The sequence below is a fragment of the Castor canadensis genome, chromosome 9 (genome assembly GCF_047511655.1).
Source record: "Castor canadensis chromosome 9, mCasCan1.hap1v2, whole genome shotgun sequence".
In the NCBI taxonomy this organism is placed as follows: Eukaryota; Metazoa; Chordata; class Mammalia; order Rodentia; family Castoridae; genus Castor; species Castor canadensis.
In genome coordinates, this window is record NC_133394.1 from 11,567,402 (window position 1) to 11,591,418 (window position 24,017).

Below are 24,017 nucleotides of genomic sequence, written 5' to 3' on the forward strand. Positions count from 1 at the left end.
TTTGCATTGCTCTGTAACTTCTTTCTCTGGCATTAAGAAATTTAGCTTCCATTATCAACATATTTACATATTTGCCCAACTATCCTATACAAATAAAATAGCTTCTTTGTTTGCCCATATTCCTGTAAGAAACGAATTTATGAAAAAAAGGTGCAATATTTGTGTTCTTTATTTAGCCTTACAATATCCAGCTTTTTCTCTTTCTGATATTTATTGTGATAAGCTCCTTTTGTCATTTCATTAAATTATCAGTTTTATATTTAATATTTTAAACAATAGATAAAAGTTGAAACAAAAGCCAATGGGGGACATGAAATTCTAAGGAAGATTTACATGCTAATAAGCAATAAAACAATCAGGATTCTTTTTGTAAAAATAGGCATAGTTATATGTATGTTCTTAAAGCTGTAGTTGCTAGGCAGCAAAAATAAATAAATAAAATGAAAAGGTCCCCTAAACATTGCTCACTTTTGACGTCCATGGAGTAAATTTCAGTCAGCAATCTGGCAGGAGTACCAAAATTCTAGAAAGGTATTTCTCTCATTTCCTCATCTTCCAGCCCAACCATGATACTCCACTAATACCAAGAAGTCTTTTCTAGAGAAAGATGGAGTTTATGTGTGGTATTAAAAAGCAAAGGAGGTCTTCCTCTAGCCTCTCACTTGCTTCTATTACCTTTTGGTTCTGCCCATCTGGCTCAGAACCAACTGTCAGAACATTTGGGTCTTTATGTGCATTTTTGTGCATTAAATAACCCTTGTACATTTCGGGTTTTCACAAGGTTTCTTTGAAGTTCTAAACTTTTAACTTTGATTGTCAAAACATAATTCTGAAGGAAACAACTGGAAAGTAGCTACAGCATGTTCTCAGCACTCTCATGAATTTAAGTCAAAGGAAATGGCTTTGTGTTCCAGCTATGGAACAATAGTAGATCGATCCATGTAGGTTGCTTTGAGTTTTCACAATAGAGTTCACTTTTAAACTCATTTAATAATAAAAATAAGATGACCCTATTTTTTCCAGATGGTCTTTTTAAAATTCCTTTAACTATAAAAAAAAGTGCCTACATGAAAAAAAAAAAAAAAGTAGGCACACTGATCTCAAGTCAAGGAATAATTTAAGCACAATCTCTGGCCAGCAAATGGCACTGCAAAATTCCTTTGATAGGATTCATAAAGCCTTAAGGATTAAGGGGAATCTGCTTCAAGATAGTCCGAACAATTTGGAGTCATCATTGAACTAATGTGAAGGCAATTATGCCTCACTGGTAAGGTGATTCACACAAACTATTGCTGTATAGAAGTCAGGGAGCTCTAACAGCCCCTCTTGTTTGTGCTTTCCCTCAGTGTAGAGATCGGAAGATGAAGGACCAAAGGTGTTAGCTGATGCTCACAGTTGCACACTAGTGCTGGATGGTTGAATCTGCAGCTTTGTGGTATCAAATAGTTTGATTTTATTTTTAAATATACATCATCTAAAGCTCTTTCCATAGTGCTCGCAGATCCCTACTTGAAAAACTTAAAAACAAGCAACCAAATCAACAATGGTTGTGGAGGTGTTTAATTCATGCAAACTAAGGGCAAGTCCATTCCTTCTGTGCACAAGTCAGAAACTGCAAAGCCAGGAGAGACTCTGTCTGTCTCTGCTCTCTTTTGTGATCTGCTTCATTATTGTGTCTCTGATTTTCCTTTCCATGGAAAAGGTGAGCAGTGTTGGTTTCCCTGGAGAAGAGATTAAACTCATGATCAGAGATTATCTTTGAACCTTCAAAACTAAACCCACGAGAGAAACTCAGTTGACTCAGCTTGGGTCATCTGTTCACCCTAGTGTCTGTCTGTCTGTCTGTCTGTCTCTTTGTCTAGCACATACTATGTGTTAGGCATTGGATTGTCCAATTAGTTATATCAAAGGCACTGGGCTCACAATGTACACTTATAGCCATCTATCTAACATTTGCAAAGTGCTAATATTTAAAGTTAGTCGTGTATTAAAATACAGAATTACATAGGAATTTTAATTTTATAAATTATAACATATGCATTAAATGGTTACTATTAAACTAAACTGTTACTAACCATAAACTAGCACTAAACTGCTACTTCTCTGAAAAATCACAATTGCTTTAATATAATTCGTTACTTTTTAGAGCAAAATATAATTAAGTATATCTATAATGTGTAAAATAATTAAAACAGAATATTATATGAATCTATATAAGATTCCAAAATATTTAATATTATAGGGGTCTATATTTCATAATATTCACAACTGATGTTCTATGAAAATAAAACGTGTTGATGTACATCAGAGGAAGAGCTCAAGTTTGTAATTTTGAGGCTTTTGTTTTTGTTATTGTCATCACTGCTGACTAAGATCTGTACTGTACTCTATTTGTTGTATTTAATTTAAATAATGAATAAGGATGAAAAATTAACGTCATGGTCTGGGGCACCCCAAGTTAACTGCAAGTCTTTCACTTGTCAGTACAAGACATCACTGCATTAGTTCTGCTCAGTTGCTTGTTTCTAGGGCTCGACTTTAGCCTTGTATTTGGTGAGTCTCCTACTATTATTTGAAAAGCTGACTCTCCACGTACAGCAGGCTTATTAATCAAATGTGGATAGACAAAAGCTATTAAGAGTAAGAATGAAAGAAACCGTATTTGCATCCAAATAACTCACAAGTAAAATACCATGGCTTACTGAAACTTTCTTGCATCATTACCTTGCAAAATGTTCTCTGTAATTCAGCTAAACATTCAAATCAGTAACTATGAATCTTAAATAAATTTAACTACAATGCAAAAATCTATTCCATATGTATGTAAACAAGTAGAATATTTAAAATTTGGTTCATTACCACCTATTAAAACTTCCAACATTTATATTCTACAATTAAGAAAACTGACACGCAGAAACATCAAATACCTTGGTTAAGAACAAAGAAGTTTGTGGTAGGACCTCCAGATTTCAGTGACGTTTTCAATCTCTATTATAGCATGTAGTTATAGCTTGTGGTGTTTAGTTACAGTAACTGCCCAAACTGTTAACCAAACCAAACTAATTAGGATAAACTTCATTTGCTTTTCTAAATTTCTTACTTTTAGTTCCCAGTTTCTTCTTTTCAAATCACAGAATCAGAAACTAAGTTTTCATCCCACTTCACTCTAGCCTGTTTTTCAGAAAATATCTTGGGAAACAGCACACTATACATGTTTTTATTCATTTTCAAGGAAATAGGATAAAGTAAAGGGCACTTCAATAATAAATTCTGCTTGTTGGAAGTATGCTAAAAATCATTACCAAATATTAGAATGTACAATTAAATAGGAATTCATATCTATTTGGCCCCAAATAGTCAATGTGGTTTTATGACACTGCCATCCATCAATGGCTGTAATCTAAATTATCTTCCCCCTCATTATCTTGTTCCATCACTCATCAGGTACCAAAATGTTTAAGTCATCTTTTCTCTAAACCTAGCCATTTCTTTAGTTCAAGATTTCATTGTCTTTGAATCATGTCTTATTTATTGACTTTTCTCTGATTCTAACAGTTCTGATGAAAATTGACAATTTTTTTTGTTCCAGTGATGGCAAACGCCACATCTGTAATAAAACTGCAATTATCATGTTATTCTATCTTTTTATTTTTATTTGTTTAATTTTATTTAATAGTTTACATTGTTTTCTTTGTTGCCTCATTTTACAAGAATATATTCGTTGTACAGAGGGATTCATTGTGACAATCTTGAATAGGCTTACATTGTACATTGCTTAGATCACCCCCACCATCTCTCTTCTGCAACCCCTCCCCACCACTGAAAGCAATCCTAATATATATGTGTACGTTCTATTTCATATATGTATTTGAAGCCCATCAACCATATTCTCTCACCTTTTTCTCGTCCATTCACCCTCCCTTCTCCCACAACCACCCCATCATACTGTACCTACTTTATAGTCCAGTCTTTCATTAATTCCAAAGTCAGTGTTCAAAGGGGTTTCTCAAAGTAGCCCCATTGTGAGTCCCAATCAGAAATGATAACAACATTGCTTAGAAAGATTAAATAACAGACTTAGGCCATATATAAAAAGTGGTAGAACAGCAATTTAAACTTAGGTCTGTTATGCTCCAGGAGATGTAAATTTGTTTACTATAGCACAAAAGCCTTTCTTGACTATTAGGAAAAACTATCCTGGTGGTAGTTTTAAGTGTTTTAACTTCCTTACTATTTTCTGACACTTCAGCTTTTGAGGATTTTACAAACCATTCTACATTGCTGAGTTCAAACTACTGACACTGGTAACCAAGGAGGGTTGCTAAATGCCTTGACCAGTCCATCTCATCTTATTTCAGGTCTATCATTGAATGTAGCATGTGGTGAGAGTAAGTAAATTAAAATTCCAGAGTGGTGATAAAGGTTTCTGAATATAACAAAAGTATGCATCAGGATAAGCATATCCACACCTGAGCTGGCTGTGTATATATAATTGTGTGCATGCACGAACTAGCAAACACTTAACTTTTCTGATTATTAAACCACAGAAGACTCTAAAACAGAATGGGGATTTCATTTTAACTCTCTCTTTTTTTGTGGTGGGGGTACACTGTAGCATTTACACAGGTTCTTAAAATGTATCAAATATATCTTAAGCTACTTTATGAAGGCATTCTTGACATACAAACACCTACACATATTTATTGTATAAAACTTAATGAGTTTTAAGATAAATATACTTTGAAACCATAACCTTGTGCTATGTCATAAACCTATCCATCATCTCCCAAAGCTCCCTTGTACCTGTTTTGTTGGCTATGACTATTGTATGTTTCTGTCTGTGATGAGAACACAGAATGAAATCAACTTTCTTAACAATTTTTAAGTGTGTAATGCAGTATTGGTAACTCTGCACTATACTCTCCCATAGGTCTCACCTGTTCATCTTGAATAACTGAAACTTTGTATCCTTTGAGTATCATTCCCAATTTTCTCCTCCTCAAAGCCCCTGGAAACCACCATTCTATTCTTTGCTCCTATGAGTTTGCCTATTTAAGATTCCTTAAATAGGTGGTATTTGTCCTTCTGTGACTGGATTATTTTACTTAGCATCCTTTCTTCCCAGTTCATCCAAGTCATCACAAATAGCAGGACTTCCTTTTCAAGGCTGAATAATATACCATTATTTTCACATAGCAAATTTCTTTATCCATTTATTCATGAGTGGACTTTAGGCTGCTTCCACATCTGTGAATAATGGCACAGAGAACACAGGTGTGTAGCTATGTCCTTAAGATCCTCATTTCAATTCTTCAGATATAAATCCCCAAATGGGATTGCCAGATCATATGGTAATACTATTTTTATTTTTTTGGAAAAACCCTGTATTTATTATGTCTATACCAATTTACATTTCCACCCACAGTGCACAAGGATTTGTTTTAACTTTTCTGAACCTACAACTACTATATTGTTGACCATGTCTACAAATGTGTCAAAATGTGTCTTGACCCATCTCTACTTATGTATTCTGTGCAGGTGTTAATGGACTTACTGTGAAAGATTTGATGATCTAAATGTAACTTTGCACCCCCTATAAGATGGGAACTGGGAGGATGTCCACCCATTTATAACACAAAAAATGGAGACTTTTGAGAAGAGCCAGTCAAGGGGGACAACATTAACAGAGAAGCCAGGACAAAGGTACTTATGCTGGAAAACCAGAGCACATTGTCATACTAGCAATACTTAGAAACCTGCTAGGGCAATAAGTTAAGAAGAATTAGAAGAATATTTAAAACATATTTTTATTAAGAAACAGCAAGGGATTGTGAAGAATGGTAATACATATGACACCAAGTCAGTCACTTTAGACCCTATTCAGGTATGCTATTAAAATCTACACATTTCTCCTTGACAAACCACCTAAAGCAAAATGTTTGACAACTTTCCACTGCACTCACTTGAGCCCATGGGAAAGTGTTTCTGATGACACTCACCAAGTCAGAGAAACAGCGTCTTAGTCAACTTTGGGGATTTAGTTTCTAAGATATATTTTTTTAAAGACACTTTGTTTTCTCTCTTTTTTGTCGAATTCAAGAAGAAACAAATGTTTAACTATTAGTCATTATGAATACTATTTCACGGAGCAGATACTCAATTCAGGTGTCCCTTTCACAAAGTATTCCCCAGAAAAACAAACATGTCATAGTTTCTTTTTTTGCTACTTAGGGTTATTACAAGCTTCAATTGTTTCATCTTCATCTCTAAAGAACTCTTCAACTTTTTAACTGCCAATAGTCAATCTGTTTTGAAGTACACACTGTAACTTAATTTTCAATTTTTGAAAGAATTGTCTATGATACCTTTCAAGTGAGGGCTATGCACATGCATTCTTTGTAGGTGTAGGTTTACTGGAACAAATTCTAATGTTCTCTCTCCTTTGCTGCTGCTTGATTTGAAAGAGGACCCTAGAAGCAAAAAAACTCCTAAGTATTAGTAAATGAATAAATAAAAAGTGTGTGTTAAAAAATACATTTGATAAAAATATGTTAACAAGCACTTCAGAGAAGAAAACATATCCTGTGTTCATGAGGCTTCTCCCAGGATTTTATTTTTCTTAAAAAATTGCAATTATTCTGATAATACCATCAGATAAAATAACAGTGTTCTCGCCCTTGTTTTAAAAACATCAAGGCAATAGAGTTAAAAATTATTATCATTTTTGATCTTTGGTCCTTATCAATGGTAAACATTGGCTACAAACACCACACATGAAACGCAGTTGAGTCTGAGTAAGCATTGCATTCATACCTGTTTCCTTGCTAAGTTCTGCCAGAATGTCTTGGTACAGGTTCAGCATTTGGTCACAGTGTGTTAGGACATTCTTCCGTAGATTGTCCCAGTGTGGAGAGAGTTCACCGAGTTCTTTTAGCTCCTGGGTTCTGTAAAGAATGCAAAAGAGGAGAGCTATTATCATCTGAAATCCAAAGACACAGAAATCTTAATCAGTAAGAAATTGTTTCAATATCCTCAGGAAAGTTTTTTAAGTTTATTAGCTTGAAATTTTAAAAATAATTTTTAGGAAAAATACTAGCAGTTTAGAATACAGAAGCACTAAAGAACATTATGTTAAAGGGGAAAGAAAGGTTAAATTTCTGGATGAAGTCTTCACGAAGATGACAGACTTACTGTCTTTAATATGCAGAGAAAATATTCCATTAAAAAGTAAATACTAATGCCTCAATGTAACAATAGCTAAATTCTAGATTCAATTATCCCAAATCAAAGGATTTGGGAAGGGCTATTGGCCTATATCTGAAGGCAACACAAGATACTCAGGTAATCAAGTTTATATATAGTGTAGCTATAAATTTTTATAAGGCTCAAGTAATGAACAAGTGGTATTTTGAAGAATGGTTTTCTTGGCATTAGTTTCTCCCAAGAGGACAATTTAAATATTGTATGCATATGTGTCATCTCCTTTTTTATCAAAAGCAAGACTGTTCATGCCATTTAAGTTTTAATTATTAACTTTTATCTAAATCTCTACCCTTTAGCCAAGTTAATTTAGATAATCAGAATGCCATTTTAAATTACAGTGATAAATGGTCTATTACACTGCTTGGTTAGAGTTCTTATTCATTTCTCTAACCTTTTACCAACAACATTTTCATGAGGCTAATTTAACCAGCAATAATGAACTTTCATTGCTGTTTTGGCCAGGAAACATGCTAAATACCAAACTAATAAATTCAGAAGATGTAGAAACTCTAACATCCTGTTAAACACAAGATTAATGGATGGTGTGCAAAAATGTGACTTGCTTTCCAAGCTTTGCACCTTTGATTTGTTTCAATAGGGGCGTCCCTTAGTACTGCTGTTACCTTCCCTCTGAGATCTTCATAGTCTTTGTGAACACTAATCTCATTCTCACTTTCCCAAAGATTAGCTTTCATATACAACATTCATGGGAGAAGAAGTAATTAATCAGTAGGAAATGAGAATAAAGGGAGTTTATAACCAAAGGAGAGGTGGTGGGAAGGTTGAAGAATTTGAGAGTCAATGTCTCTGCACTTAAATGGTAGGATATTTAAATTGAGGACAAAACAATGACAACGAAAACAAGTAATTCCAAAAGCTTGAAATGTCCAAGTCTAGAAGAACCAGGAAAGTAAAGTTAAATCTGACATAAATGTCAAATGTTTCGTATCAATTTAGCAGGTAAGGTTTCAGGCTTTGGTTCCATATGTAGTTATGATGGAAATGCTTGCTCAGTATTCCTGTTTAATTCTAATAGATGCACCATTGGTTTGTAATTTATGTTGTCTCTAAATCCTTGTTAGAAATAACAGTCAAAAGGGAGTAGGGTGAGGGAGGGGAAAAAAGGTGACCATGAAGCTATGAATTCTTTGGGTACATGTATAATCTGGTATACATTTTCTTCATCTACAAGTTTTGAAAAATGGATTAGAAAAGTTTGATGTTTTGTGGGGAGTGACTTGGGATAAAACTGTGTGGAGTCAATAAACTGTTGTTTAAAAATTTATTGCATTCCTCCAATAGGCAATAATTTATTCAGAGAAATTTATAGATGAAGCTGTTTGTTTTAAAAGATGGCATTGAAAAGTTTCAAGCAACCAGCACATGGTCATTTTGCAATGAGACAAATGCAAATAAAGAGGAACAAAGGGCAATGAAAATGTAAAACAAAATAGGGCAGTAGTGAGAGTTGTTGTAAACCTGAAAAATGAAAGAAATTAATTACATCAATACATTAAAATTAGTTAAGGAGAAAAGATTATCAGGAGCAACAAAATTACTGAAATTTTCCACCAGGAAGTCTAAGGCTATTCATTCTTAACTATGTTTTAATTTGTTGTTCAGTGATCAAAAATCTCCGAGTTCAAGTACTTTGCATCTCAATCCAAGATAGAGCAATCCAAGACCAACCACAGGGAAGTAAAAAGAGAAATTATGCAGGGAATAGAAGAAAGCAGGCACAAGGTTGTGCATTAATGGGTTGGCTAGAACTTCTCAAGAAACAAAGCTGAGTATTGGGTCATAAGAAAAAAACCTTGAGGTACTGTACGAGGTGTTGCTCCTTGGAACAATTTGTTAGATGAAGCAATTGACATTTGTATGCTACTTCTTTAAAAAATTCTATATTTTATAGAGTAAGATTCTTCCTATAAGATATTAGCTTTCTGCACTTCCACTTGTATAATCTGACCCTTCTGAGTAGTCACTGGGAAGCAATTTCCCTGTGGTGACAGGGATGGTCATGTAAGGGATACTCAGAATCCCACCATGGTAGGTGCCACCAGAGGTATACTAAAGCCTGGTATTCATCTCAGTGGAGGCTGATACAGCTAATGATGTGAGAAGATAGGGTGACACTGGTGCCTTACCACTGAGCAAGTGGCCAAAAATATGAAGACATATTTGGGTTGAGCCAGTAGAAAAAAGTACACAAACTGGTCCCAGTAATGGCAAACCCTTACCCAGCTTATATCCACTCGCTTCTTTTTCTTATATCCCAATAGTATATAAAAGAGATCTCCTACACATTAACGAGAGGAAAGTTCATAAGCAATAGTTGAAATTGGTGATTGGCCCTAATTCTTTAGGACTTAAAGAGAGGTAGCAAACCAAGGTACAATATCCAATGCACCATCTGATCCTTTCAACTTGAAAGATATTCAACACTAAGCTCTCATACCACCCATTCCCCTCACCCTGTGAACACTTCAGCTGCTTTGAGTTATTGCTCAATAGATCTTAACTGTAGATCTACAATGTAGATCTTAATCCTAAGGGACCGAGTCCTTACTTTCCTTGCCCTATGGAGTATTGGTTGCTGCTATGTCCATGCATACCTGTGCATGGGTACCTCTGAGTTCTAGGCGTATATCTCTTTGATCAGCTCTATCTCTTTCTAGCCCTATATCCTCATGGTGTTGAGTTTAGTAATCTACCATTTTTTTGCTGCTTCATAGTTATGAGAAGCACTTAGTAAACAGATCATATGTGGAAACAATCACAGCCACCATTTAAGCAGGATTCCTATCAGGTCCCCTAACAGACAGCTTTTCCCCAACCCCATCCCTGCTACAAGAACCAGGATTCTAACTCACAAATTCTAGAAACATAGTGCAAAAATTGTAAGTGAGTCAGGCAGTTGGATGTAAGAAGATTCCAACTTTATTCCAGAATTGTAAATTCTAGTTACAGTGAAGATAGCATTCTTTATCTATTGTTAGTTTACTATATATGCTTCATTCTAGAAGTCAATAACCAAATTCTAAGATTTTGCTTTACTTTATTTTATTTCCCATGCTGGTATCTTAGCTGAGCTGTTCATGGATATTAGCCCAATGCTCCCTCAGGTCTGTAGCTTTTGGGTGATGGAGTATATAGTGATTACAAGCTCATTACTGTGCCATCTTTGATAGTACCAAATATCCTGTGGTAGAAGCAATATTTTGTGGAGTCATGTACCATTGGTATTCTGTAACTTGTCAGATGTAGGTGCCAGGAGTGACACTTGAGAGAAAAGACAAACACATGTTCAGACTATATTTAACCCTCTTATGACAAATTGCTGCCCCTTCCAAGGCAGAAGTAATCCAGTTTAATTGCTTGCCAATTAAGTTGCCACTGTGGATGACTGATATATCACTGGCACATTTACAAGGAGCAGTTATAATAGCTGTATTGGCTTTGGAGAAGGAGGTCATGTATTTTTGAGAAAAGGTGGTTGGATAACATCTACTGGACAAGGATACAGTCCACTCCAGAGTTTTTGATGGAGCATTTACTGTCACATAGCATAATTTTGAGGCATAACAACACACTGTACTTCTCATAGGTCCATTTACAGATCTCTTGCCCATGTGTCATGGAATAAATTTTCCAGTTGCATTTATTCTAGGCCCATGAGGTATTGACTCTTAATAATAAATGTGTATCTGCACCTCAAGGCATCTCTTTCCAAATGAAGAGAATGGTAAGTGAACTGCTAGTCTATCCAACTTCTTCACCATATTAAAGCTCCCCCAATACACAGTTTGACCCATACCAGTTGATTTCTTTCTTCCTCCTTGAGTTAGTCATAAGAGAACTTCCATGATGGTATGGGAATATGTTGAGAAAGAACTAGCAGTATACTAAAGTAGGCAACACGAGACTCTTGGACCCTTCTTTATGATGTATGCATGCAATTTTGACTCTGTCTGAATGCAGTCCAAATATGTCTCTTCTATCTAACAATACATTATTCCTGTACCATACAATGGGATCAAGTCAATATCCAGTTTACAATGGACAGCTTCAGTCACAGAGTCACTTTGCATCCTGTCATCAGGGATTCAGTCTCTAGTAACACCAAGCAGTATTTTTGAAATGAAGAGTAGTTGCCTGGTGCAGAAGGCACTGGTGCATGCCAGAACCCTAAAGTATGCACTGAAACTTTCCTATTTGCATTTCTCAAAGACTTCACATAACATAAAGTATCTCACCATAGATACTTTCAACCTCATTGGATCTCCTTGGTCACTTAGCCAAGGGCTTGAGACAATGGCTGGCTCTTCTGTGATGTCCCTTTTGAGTGGGACCTCGCTGGACCCATTCTGCTTCTTCACTAAGTGTTTAACATATATGCATAAAGTGGGTGGAGTCTTAATGTTATAAGGATCAAAAACATAGTCCAAAATGCAATTATTTGTGTGCATGGGTGAAAGGGACCTTTTAGAATTATGAATGCATATATGTTATATTACTGATTTTCTCCCCTTTTTTCATTGTGCAAGTACATATTGGAGGTGTGGCAACACCTATGAGAGGGCTCACCTGGTATTACATTACTTTATTGGCACTTGTTTCATTCTGAATATATCATATGACATTATCCAAGTTATAGGCAGTCAGAATAAATCCTTTCTGTTCTAAAGGAAACAAGTAGGACTGATGTTAGTGAAAACCTGTAATCTCAGTTACACGAAAGGAAAAGATAGGTCTACAATTCAAGGCCTGACTGGCAAAAGTTAAGTGAGACCATAGCTCAAAACCAAGCTGGGTGTAGCAGTACACACCTGTAATCCCAGATAGGCAGGAGGCAGAGGTAGGAGGATCGCTGTTCCAGGCTAGCGTGGGCACAGTTAGTGTGAGACCCTATCTTTAAAACAAAAGGACTGGACTCATGTGGAAGAGTGCTTTCCTAGCAAGTGCAAGGCCCTGAATTCAATCCCCAATGCCACAAATGCAAGAGAGAAAGGAAGGAAGGAAGAAGGGAGGAAGACAGGGAGGGAAAAAGGGAGAGGGGAAGGAGGAAGGAAGGAAAGAAGAAGGGAGAGAGGGAGAGAGGGGTATGGACTTTAAGTCTGCAAGCATACAGAATGTTAGTCATTAAGAGTTCAGAGAATAGCCTGAAACATCTCATTTCACATATGGAGAAACAAGGTAAAACTGCTGGGAAATCTTGGATTTACTAGAACACTACAAAGCTTTAGACCACGGTCCCCATGTCCGTTCTTGCCTTACCCCGTGTAATTCTTCACTGTAAAAGCAAAAATAAAATCTACCACCCTGCTAAATATATACAATCTCATGAATTAACTGCTTTATTTTTGCTAGAGCTCCATCTCTAAACCAAATCTTCTATCCTGTTTAATTCTTCTACTTCTTCAAGAGTCCAACAGGCAGACAAAAGAAATTGAGAAGCAAAGACCAAATATTCATAAGTTTTGACCTCTTACACATTAAACACTTATCGTCACTTACTGCCATCTGTCCCAATTTCCTTTGCCACCTACAAAAATGAAAGGCAAATAATACAAAATAAATCTCCAAAGGAGACAGATGACTGTCGAGTCCTACTTAAGAAATATCTAGTGCTCTATGGATCTTGATGGTCCACCTACAAAGAATGACATTCTTGATACTTGATGAAATATTCACTCAGATCTCTGGAAACAACCTTATAAAGTACCTTCTGTTTATATGGCTTGCTTTGTCTTACCCAGTTTAAATATTTCAAAGAAAACCCCACAGTTTTCTTTTCAGTAAAAGTACAAATTTCTGGGGTCATAATGCTTCTGTGAACTTTCTACCACGTGGAACACCCAAATATTCATGCCACGTATTTGAAACACATGCTGCTGAATAACATGACGAGAAAATGAGATTAAAACAAAACAACTCCAGGAAGAATGAAGAGAGATAACTGAGCCTAGAACAGTCTCAGAGGACCTGTAAGAAAAATAACCTGCTTTTCATGTTTTACCTAAAATGTATAAAACATGGGCAAGAGTATTAAATTGATAAATAGTGTTTAAATTTTGCTCCCTACACCCAAAGACTGTTGTGGCTACAGGGACTGAGGGGGGTTATTGAGCAAAGCAGGCCAAGTTAATGACAGACATCAGGCCCTTTCCCTTACTCTGTCCACCCAGGCCTCCAAACTATCTCTTTCATTTACATTGAAAATCTCTGCATAATTCTGCTTGTGGGCAAAAATGTTTCTGCTGCTGCAATACATAAGATAAGGATTAAGACCAACAAAACAGAAATCATAAGAATATGAAAAAAACAGCTTCTACTTAAAGCTTTTGTAGTTTTAAAGCATATATCAACTGTTAGGTGGAGGGATTTCCAACATGAGGCAAATGTGCTTTGAACTTATTAGTGGCAGAGATTTGCCTAATTCATCCTTTTTTCTTACTACAGTAAATTTACAATGGATAAATAGATGATAGATAGATAGATTATCTATCTATCTATTTACCTACCTGTCTGTCTATCTATCTATCTACCTTCTTTCTGTTTTGTTTCTCTGGGAGCCCTGACTACTACACCAACTAGACAGGGATTCCATCTCATAGTTTTTTCTATATGGTGCATAAGTAGCCTGGGCTGGGGAGGGGCAGTAGTGGTGGTTATTCCTGAAAGGAGAATGGGGGGAGGAAGCATCTGGAATACAGTTTAGACTCTGCCATGGTCTTTTATCTTCCTTCCTCATTTCACAAATATTCTCCTGACTCTTCAAAGGACAAATAACTATAGAGATGTTTAATTTGTCCATGGGATATATATATAAGAAATCTCTCTATATCAGAGGCCAAAGTTTCACCTGCAAACACTTATTTTATTAGAAGTGTGAATCTAGAATGATAAACTTAAAACATTTGAGTTTATGAATTCAAAAATCCCTGGAATTATAAAAAGTCATTATTGCAATAAAGAGAATCTGAGAATAGCAGTTAATTCACTTACAAAACTGTAGTAAGACCAAATAGCCTGATAAAAATTTATATACCAAAGAATATGGCTGAATAAGAAAGACATTAAAATGTTATTTGAGATTGTTATTATTTAAGTAAATAGAAATATTTTTCCACAATGAGCTCTAGAATGCCTTTATGTAGAATAAAAATAGCCACACAATTTAGATAGAGTCTCTTGGTAGTTATCATATAGTAAAACCACATGTGGGTGTGCACGGGTGGAAAGTTTAACAGCCAAGCTGCTTTCATTCATTAAGCAAAATTAAACCCTAAATCAAACCCAAAAGAAGTCATAAAAAATTTATCTGCAAGGAAAAAAATTAAATACTAGTCAGCGAAGAATAGAGCACATAAATGAGTGGTGGGTGGCTTTAATTTCATAAAGTGGTAGGGTGACACCATAAAACTGAGCAAAGTTCAACCAGATGTCAAGTTCCGCAGTGTGTTCAACCCACAATTCCAAATGTCTGTGCTTCAAATGATGCATAGGTTAAAAATTGCACCATAAATTATAGGCTTATTTTTTAATTCATTTTTATAAAGGACAGTGTAGTTAGTGGTGCAATCTATGAGCCACTATTTCACTGAAAAATGATGGCATCTTCTGAGTGACCATTCCCTCTGATTTTCACTTGACATTAAAATAAGTGGTTATTGTCCTATACACTCAATAAAGTTTCAATTTATATGCAAAGACTAAGAATTGGAACACAGTTATTATAGGATTTACCTGTAATCACAGAATCTTTTTGAATCTGATAAATAGCCAGATTCTGTAATTTAATCTAAGGTAAATGCATTAGAAAAAAATGACAAATAATAAGTATGCCTTGTTCCAGACTAGCAGTCTATTTGTCTCTCTTGATAAAGGTGAACTGGTGTTTACTTTTAAAGAAATGTCTTACTTACTCATGCTAATGTTTTAAAAAATTATGAAACATGGACAACAATTATTTTTTTAATACTTTAAAATCAGTGCTCCACTTCTGTTAAGAGTGGTTGTAGATGGGCTACAGATGAAGCTCAGTGACTGAGTTTTTGCCTAGTATGCATGAGGCTCTGGGTTTGATCACAATACTGGCAAAAAAAAAACCCCAAAACCACCATGGGTGGTATATTACACTGTGTGAAGGTTTCTCTCAAACCCACATTCATTAATTACATACCTTTCATTCTGAGGAGCCCTGAGAAGATGGTAGAGCAAAGAGTATAGAAGCGCTCTCATCAACTTTTCACTGATCCTGCCCACACATTCAGAAACTGCAGACATTTCTCGATATTATCCCTTCAAATTTCCACTCCTTCCACTGGACTGAGGATGATGCCCAGCTAAGTTTCATAGGTAGATGAAACTTAGAAGAAGGCTTCACTGGATGTTTTACAAAATATTGGGTAGGCTGGTGTCACTGTAAGACTTTCCAGGTGTTAGTTCTTATCTCTTCATTTGGATAATCAAAGTTAACTTTGCATAGAACATCTCTCCTCATTGAAATCTTACAAGAATTTTGATTTCATTATTCTAGAACTGCACTAAACAAAACAAGAAATTTAGTCTTACTTGGCACATTTCAAATGCTGAATAGTTAGTTACACGGCTATCATTGGTATAGTATAAGACATATAGTGTAGCACTCTCCATCATCTTAGAAAGTTTTATTGGTCAGTGTTTTTCAGGCAAATGGAAAGAGCATAACTGAGAAGTGAAGGGATGTGCTCAATGCCCCATTTCTGATGAGGGCCAGAATCAGGACTTGCACCTAGGTCATAAGAATGTAAATCCTGTTCTCTCTCTTATCTTAATTCCTGGTGAGTACAGATTCTCCTAAGAAAATTTCCATGAAAAGAATCTCCCACCTCAAGGACTCATTGACTATAATTTCTATCCAGCTCTACAGAAAACTGATCCCCAAAATCTCTTTAAGTGTGCAGTTGATAGATAGTTGTGACGTAATAACTGCTGAAAAGTTAAGCAACATGGCAAAATTTTTATCAATTTCTACTTATTTAACAAATATTAATGCAATGCTTATTCTATGGCAGGTGCTGTTCTGAGCACTTGACAAATATTTTCTCATTTAACACTTAAAAGAAGTTGTTGAAGAGGATGCAAGTATCATCTTACTCTTTTTACACATGAGGAAATTGAGACCCCAAGAAGTTAAGTAATCACCCATGGTCCCCTACCTGATGAATAGCAGAGGTGGCAATTAAACCCAGGCAGATTGACTTTAGAACTAGAATTAAGTAGCCAGAACTGCCATAATAAAGTACCATAGACTGGGAGGTTTAATCAAAAGAAATTTATTTTTATACAATTCTAAAGGCTTCCAGTTCAAGATCAAGATGTCACCAAGTTTATCTCTTCTGCTTGGCTTACCCATGACCCCTGCTTTGCTGTGCCCTTGCACTGTTTTTCCTCTGTGTATGTGCATCCCTGGTTTCTCTCTATGTGTCCAGATTTCTCGTTCTTATATGTACATCATTGGATTAGGGAACATTCTAATGGACCCTTAAGATAATCACCTCTTTAAAGGCCTTGTCTTCAATACAGTCACATTTGGGTTTGGGTAGAACACAATTCATCCCAAAACCACACCAGTGCTTCAAATTACTACAGTGTTGCTATGGTTTAGATCTTAAATGCCCCCTAAAGGACCATGTATTGAAAGTTTGGTCACCAATCATGGCACCATTCTAAGGTAATTGGAAATTTTAAGAGGTGGGGCCTAGTGGAAGAAAGGTCACTGGGAGTGTGCCCCTGACGGGGATATCGGGACCCTCTCTCTCTCTTTACTTCTTGGCCACCATGAGGTAAACAACCAATTGTTGCCATGTCTCTCATCCTGATGTATGGGCTTGCTACCACAAGCCCATAGCTGTATGGCCAAGTGACCAGGGACTGAAACATCTGAAACTGTGAGTCAAAATAAACCTTTTCTGCTTCATGCTGTTTCTTTCAGCTATTGTGTTACAGTGACAGGAAGGTGACTAACACATATATGGATTCTCTATTAGAAACATAACAGTCTCTCTCTCTCCTACTAGAAATCAAAGCACAGAAAGTATATTAGAGAAAACTAACCTGAGGAAAATGCAAATCCAGCACCACACTTCTATCTCACCACTTGGATAAAGTGGAAAGGCTGATGTCAGCACACTCATTTCCCACATTAAATTCAAATGGTTCAGAAGGAATGAGGGTGTTAGGTTATTAACTTATTTTTAAATTTTTAGATGCTAACATTTTAGCATTAACTGCTAGTTATCTTAGATCAGCCCTTTGCTATAGAATATTCAATGATGTTGGAAGCACTCTATGTCTGTTCTGTACAGTATGACGCCACTACTGACAGGTAGCTATGGAAAAATTGACTTTTTTTTTTTTGCAGTACTATAGTTTGAACTCAGGGCCTCACACTTGTTAGGCAAGCACTGTACTACTTGAGCCACTCTACCAGCCCCAGACACTTGAAATACAACCCAAGTGACTGAGAAAATGAATTTTTAACTTAAAAAAGTTTAAATAGACGTATACGGCAAGTGAGTATAGTATCGAGGATAGTATAGTCCTAAATGGTTGAACTAGGAGCCAGTGAACTCCCCATTTTTCTTCTAAACCTGGGCTCTCTCACTATTTTCTATATCAACTAATTATATTTACATATTCAGTTATGTAGGCAAGAATGCTTGGGTCATCCTGGATCCTACTTCCAAATGGGCTCCATTGCCAAATACCTATTGCTTTAGTTCCTTAAAAAATCTCAGTGGTAGAGTGAATGCTTGACATTCACAGGCCTTGATTCATTCCCCAGCACCAAAATAAGTAAATACATAAATAGATACATCTCAATTTTCTGTTCATTTCTCCATTTCTACCACCACCCTTGTCTGAGCCACCATTGTCACCCTAGACTGTCACAATATGCCCAATGCATTTTTTCTCTCTGCACTGCACTCCCATTTTCCAAATGTAATCTTATTGTCCACTGCTAACAATTTCAGTTGTTCTTAGGGAAAACATTACATTATCAAGGGCTTATTGTACACTTGCCATTGTGCTAAATTCCAGGAAGAGTGTCAGCAGCTACGTTGACAAGTTCTTCCTTTTATGTTTAAGAGAACAAAAGGCTCTAACTAATCTGAAGCCTGATTTATTACTCCAAAATCAGTACCCCAGCTCCAAGCTCAGCAATACTGTGGCCAAAAGCCATACCCAGTCTTCTTTTCTGTTCCTTGGGAGTTGATGGCACAGTATAATGAGCAGATCTCATGCACACCATATAGAGGTGTGCTAGGTTAGAAAGCCAAAAGAGATTTAAAAATCTCAGGAATTTTGTGCCTGAGATACTACCAACTTTCCTCTGGGATAAGAAATAGCAATGACTGTGCGCATGATTCTGTACATAAATGCTAAAGAGTTTCCACACACAAAAACATGCGTTGTCTATGCACCAGGTGTGTTTCAACCACAGTTCTTTTTAGCCATGTGCATATGTTGCTTCATCTTTTCTTAGTATGAGGAAACTGAAAACTAGGGCAGGTAGATAGGCCATGCCATGTAACAGAGCTTTACAGAGGAGATGATAGAGCCAAGTTTCAAACCTGGTGTTGCATTACAGACACAAAGATACAGACAGACAAACATGCATACACATACACACAACTGTTGGACCCTTGTAATTGCTCATTTAATTAGCATAGTAATGTTATAAAACAAAAGATAATCTTATAACCTGAAAAATCAGGCTATTGAGAGATTAAATGATTTTACATAAATTTAAGTATATACAAAGTAGTTCAGGTTTACAATGATTGCAATTCTGTGATTTTATGCTTCCAACACACTCTCTCACATTCATTTGAAATAAAGAATCCCAGTGCTGTTATGGAAGCCTGCACAGACCAATGCCACTGAAAGATTTCAGCCACTGCAAATTCTGTCACCTTAGCATGTGAAGGACAATGAGGAGGATATACTCACATCCTCTCCTTGTGTTGAAAGGTGGCTTCAAATTCCTTCTATGTGCTATTTTGGAAAGAAAGGTTCTTTGAAATAAAATTCCACAGAAGTTTTTAATCCAAACAAAACAAAGAATCTTGGCACAACAGAAAAAAATATGCTTTAGAATGAGCTTCATCCTGTTCTTTCCTGTGGGGATATCTGAATACCCAAACAGTAAAATAAAAACCATATTTCTATCATTAGTTTGACAACACTAAGCACTCTACTGAGTCTTTCATTAAATGATACCAAGAATGCACAACAATGAATTTAATGGCACATAGCGTCTACCCCCCCCAAACCAGGAGGTGGTAGGACAAATGAACTTCACATGATAAATAACACAGCACATGGTTTTCTAACTGTGCATCAACAATACATAAAAAACAAACTGAAGAAACACCATTAATCAAGTAGAAGCCAACAGTAGAATCCTGGTGCAGTATTTTCTAATGCATGCTTTTGGATTCTCAGGACTTGATTATTTCCAGAGAGAACAGGCAAGGGAGACAAAGACAGAAATACAAAGAGAAACAGAGATGGAAAACTACAAAATATCTATGGTGCTCATCAGTTTGAGGTTTTTCTGATATATATGTGATCTAAACAGAGTAGTTGGCTCCCTATTGCTTATCCCAATAATCAATGTTTCTTTGAAGTCAGTAAAGATTTTCACGTGCTTTTGTTTTATCTGAGTATACAAATGCCAAGACATATCCCAAAATTCATAGGTTTCAGCCATGCAAAAGAAATCAAGACATATAACAAGGATAGAGAATTAAGTGGACATAAAATCAGGCTTGTGATTGGGGAAACTTGTGTGGTGATGAATACATGTTAAAAAGGTATATATATATTAATCCCAGAATCAAATTATGCTAAAATGGACAGGCTGACTTACTATGTAATAAAATCCTACTCTGTATCATTTTATATAGTGAGGGTACTTTTGCAATAAAATTTACCTGAACATAACTGGCTTTAATTTAATTTTAATACACATTTTAATATGCTAAAAGGCATTCTAAAGTGATATCATTCTGAAATAAAATGAACCAATTTTTAAATGATAGTCACAAAATGCTTTAAGATAATTTGCAAAGTCAGAAAATTATTTTCTTTCTTTCAGAATAGCTTTGCTACTTAGAAAACCAATGAGTATGTGAAAATATTGAAGTGAATGTATAGACAGGTGTCTCTCTAGTACACTCCTCTGTGTAGTGCCTCTGATTGCCAAGCTGGGATTCTAAAGGATCTCACTGACCCTCTTTTTCATATATAGTATTATATTACAGAAATAGATTTAGATTATAGATAGATAGATAATTCATCATAGCTCTGAAATGTATTTCCAAAATATAAAGAATATTTGAAATACTTAGTGATGAGCAAAATATACTTGATTGTCATGAATACAAAGTATTCACCATGAGTCTAGTATATGTACAAAATCTGTATGTCTCATACATACCTAAGACAAAGTTTATATGAGGCCCATAAAACATTATACTTAAAGTTTATATTCCTCAGTTAGAAATGGGGGCACAAGCCTATAATCCTAGCTACTAAGCAAGTGCAAGGAAGAATGATTGCATCCCTGGTTGGCCTGGGCAAAACATGAGACCATCTCTGAGAATTAAAGTAAAAACAAAAGGGCTGGGATGTGACACAAGTGGTGAGTGTTTGCCTAGTAACTACGGGCCCTGAGTTAAATTCCCAGTACTGGAAATGGGTAGATAGATAGATAGATAAGCAAATAAATTTTATATGTCGCAAACTAAACTACATATTTCAGTGCTACAATTGGTTTACATTTTTAAATATTTTGAGTATAATTTTTCTCCATAATATAAAGATATATATTTCTCTGTCTTATATGAAACTTTAAGTTCAATTTTAATGAAGTATTCTGACCTTTTCTTCTGAACATATATCAATATATACACATATAGTGCTGGAAAGCTTCCCCCCATCCTCTGAATTAGTTATAATAATTGTGTATGTAGAGAAAAGGGAAAAATGATCTAAATAAAATTTCTTTTTCCTGGGGACTTTCATTGGCTATAGGACTCATTTTTACTGAAATATTCATGGGTTTCCCTTTGAATTTTTGTACAATGAAAGGTTTTCAAACACCATTTTATGGCAGAGGGGGTATTTATACCTTTTTGATAAAGGCAAGAGTAGATGGCCATAACTCTTATCTAAACATATACACATGGACACCACGACTAAATACAACCATAGATAGCCCAGACTTACACGACATAGGTAGCATCATTTTGTATAGTAACCAACATACGTCACTGTAGAATGAGCTCAGAAAATTTTGAAACAACATAATCTGCAGAAAATAATCAACATAAACAAAATATGTGGCAACATTAAAATGAACTGTGAATATTTTTTATCAGTGGTAGTTTGAGAAGACCTATATAACTTATCTGCACTCAACCCAAGCTGGAAGGACTGTAGAGCTTGAAGCATTATAAACACAAGCAAACACACTCATATAAATACACAAGCACTAGATAGTTGGCCAGATAGATAGGTAGATGGACAGACAGATAGATACATACGTACAGACACATTATTTTCTATGTATCACTCTTTTCCTCCCATTAAATCACTCCATCATAAACTAGTTGCCATTTCCCTCCATAGTTCAGTTATGCTGTATCAGACAAGTAGTTTGCTTTTCAACACCAAATTCCTTGTGTGGCATTATAATGGAATCATTTGTTAAATTTCTCAAAAAGACAGTGTTAAACTAGGTACTTTGTAAGCAGAGGTTAGCCTCTTCCCACCCTATTACATAATTCCAGGCTAGTTCTCAAAAACTTAAATACCAAAGCTATTTCCCAAGAACTCTTACCAAAATTCTACATTTTTAAAAACAATTTCAATCAGACTGTGTGAGCTCGCAACTTGAGTCATGGATTCTGGCTATAAGCAGAAAAGCCATGGGTACAGGTGCACCGTCACAGGGAAGAAATGGGGAGGTTTCATCAGAGCAGAAGTGAAGATGCTAAAGATACATGGGCTTGGGAGAAACAGTGGAATGAGAACGGTTGGAAATTGATACGTGGAAGCTAAACGTTGGGTTAAGGTAGTGAGATAAAGCCAAAGGCTATGTTCTACATTTCTGCACTGAACTGTTGGGTGGGTAGAGAGAGGTTTTAGTAATTGAGATGGAAACTAATTAAGGAAGAATACTTTTGAAAAGAGAGACATGAGTTAAGCTTTAGGTACACTGAGTAGCCACAAGACATGTAAGTAGACATGTTTAAAATGCAGTTAAGTAGAGACACCTGAGTCTCAGAAGACAAGGTGACCTAGAGGACTTAAGATACAATGTGTATAGATGGACCACATGGGAATACACAGGATTGATCCCAAGAACAGAGTGAGAGAGTGAATTCCTGTAGCACTAAACAGGAATGGATGGGTAGAAGAGGCTGCTCTGATGAGGCACCAAAGATATGGCAGGGCAGACGCCTAACAATCAGGGGAGTGTGCACCCATGGCAGCTGATGGAAGACTCCGGTCAAAGAAAGAGCAGGATGCTGCTGAGAGGCCAAGATATGTAGAGGATAAAGACTGATTATTTTGATTTACTGACAAAGCTAATAAACAGACTTTATCACATAACTGCTTTTAACCATTAAAAGATCAGGTAGCAAGCAAAACAAAACAAAAACAAAACCAGAGATGAAGAAGATAGAACACTGAGAATATAATGATAATGATAATTTAATGGAAATGATTACAACTTTCTACACCCACATACAAAATACAATTTATTTTCATGTATTCATGAAATTGAAAATGTTATACAATAAGTTATAAGAAAAACTAAATATGAGAATAGAAATTATTTAAAGTGTTTAAACCAAGGGGAAAAAGAGCACTAATATCTTTTAAAAGGTGCATAAAAGAAACGCGTTGGAGGTATGGCTCAAATGGTAGAGCACCAGCCTAGCAAGTGCAAAGCTGTGAGTTCAAACCCCTGTACTGCCAAAAAGAGGGGGCGGGGGGAATATTTTCTAAGTAAAATTTAGTCAAAAATTAACTAAAACTAATTAGAGACTTTCAAACATATAAAAATAACAACAAAAAAGGGCGCATGTGGCAGTGTTTAGAATTGATCTAAGAGCTGTTCATCATAAATTCATAGTTTTTAATCAATTCATCATTTATACAAATAGAATAAAGGCAGCTTGGAGTCCATAAAAGAAGTCTGTATTGAAGAAGAAAAAAAAATATAAAAATAGAAATAATTCTTTGAGATAAGGGTAGAAATGATAAATCCATAAGAATTCTTATGAAAACAAGGAAAAATCAAATAAATTCTTTTAAGAATTATTAAGCACCATATAAGGAAAACTATACAAGTATATTTGTATGCATAAAGAAAGACCTGACCGGACTAGACTTCCAAATGTAAAAGAGCAAATGTTCCAAAGATACTAGCTTTTATTACAATAATTTTGTTCTTACAACTGTTTAATTTCTTTAGTTACTTATGTGGTGACAGTGGGGAGCTATGGAAATTTGGTAAGTATCGTAATTTGGTGAGAAAGAAAAGAAAATTAGCTAAAGTTTCAGCAATGTAGCTAACTTAGCATCTCATTTTACAATGTGTTAATGAATAAATTCTAGATAACAAAAATTCAAATGTAAAACAAAACATATGAAAACATTGGATTGACCTGAGAAATAAAGATAGACTT

The 24,017-nt window shown here is 35.7% G+C and overlaps 1 protein-coding gene across 8 annotated transcripts in view; it reads right to left on the reverse strand.

The window, feature by feature from the left end:
• Inpp4b (inositol polyphosphate-4-phosphatase type II B) overlaps window positions 1-24,017 on the reverse strand; it is a 395,691-nt gene that overhangs the window by 197,608 nt on the left and 174,066 nt on the right. For all 8 annotated transcript variants that reach the window (XR_012435583.1, XM_074041203.1, XM_074041202.1 and 5 more), the window contains 2 exons: window positions 6,814-6,944; window positions 6,366-6,470 (listed from right to left, as the gene is read on the reverse strand). Coding sequence is in view for 7 of the 8 variants with exons in the window: in XM_074041203.1 (XP_073897304.1) it covers window positions 6,366-6,470; window positions 6,814-6,944 (236 nt within the window). In the remaining variant the exon portion in view is untranslated. The remainder of the gene's footprint in view (window positions 1-6,365; window positions 6,471-6,813; window positions 6,945-24,017) is intronic.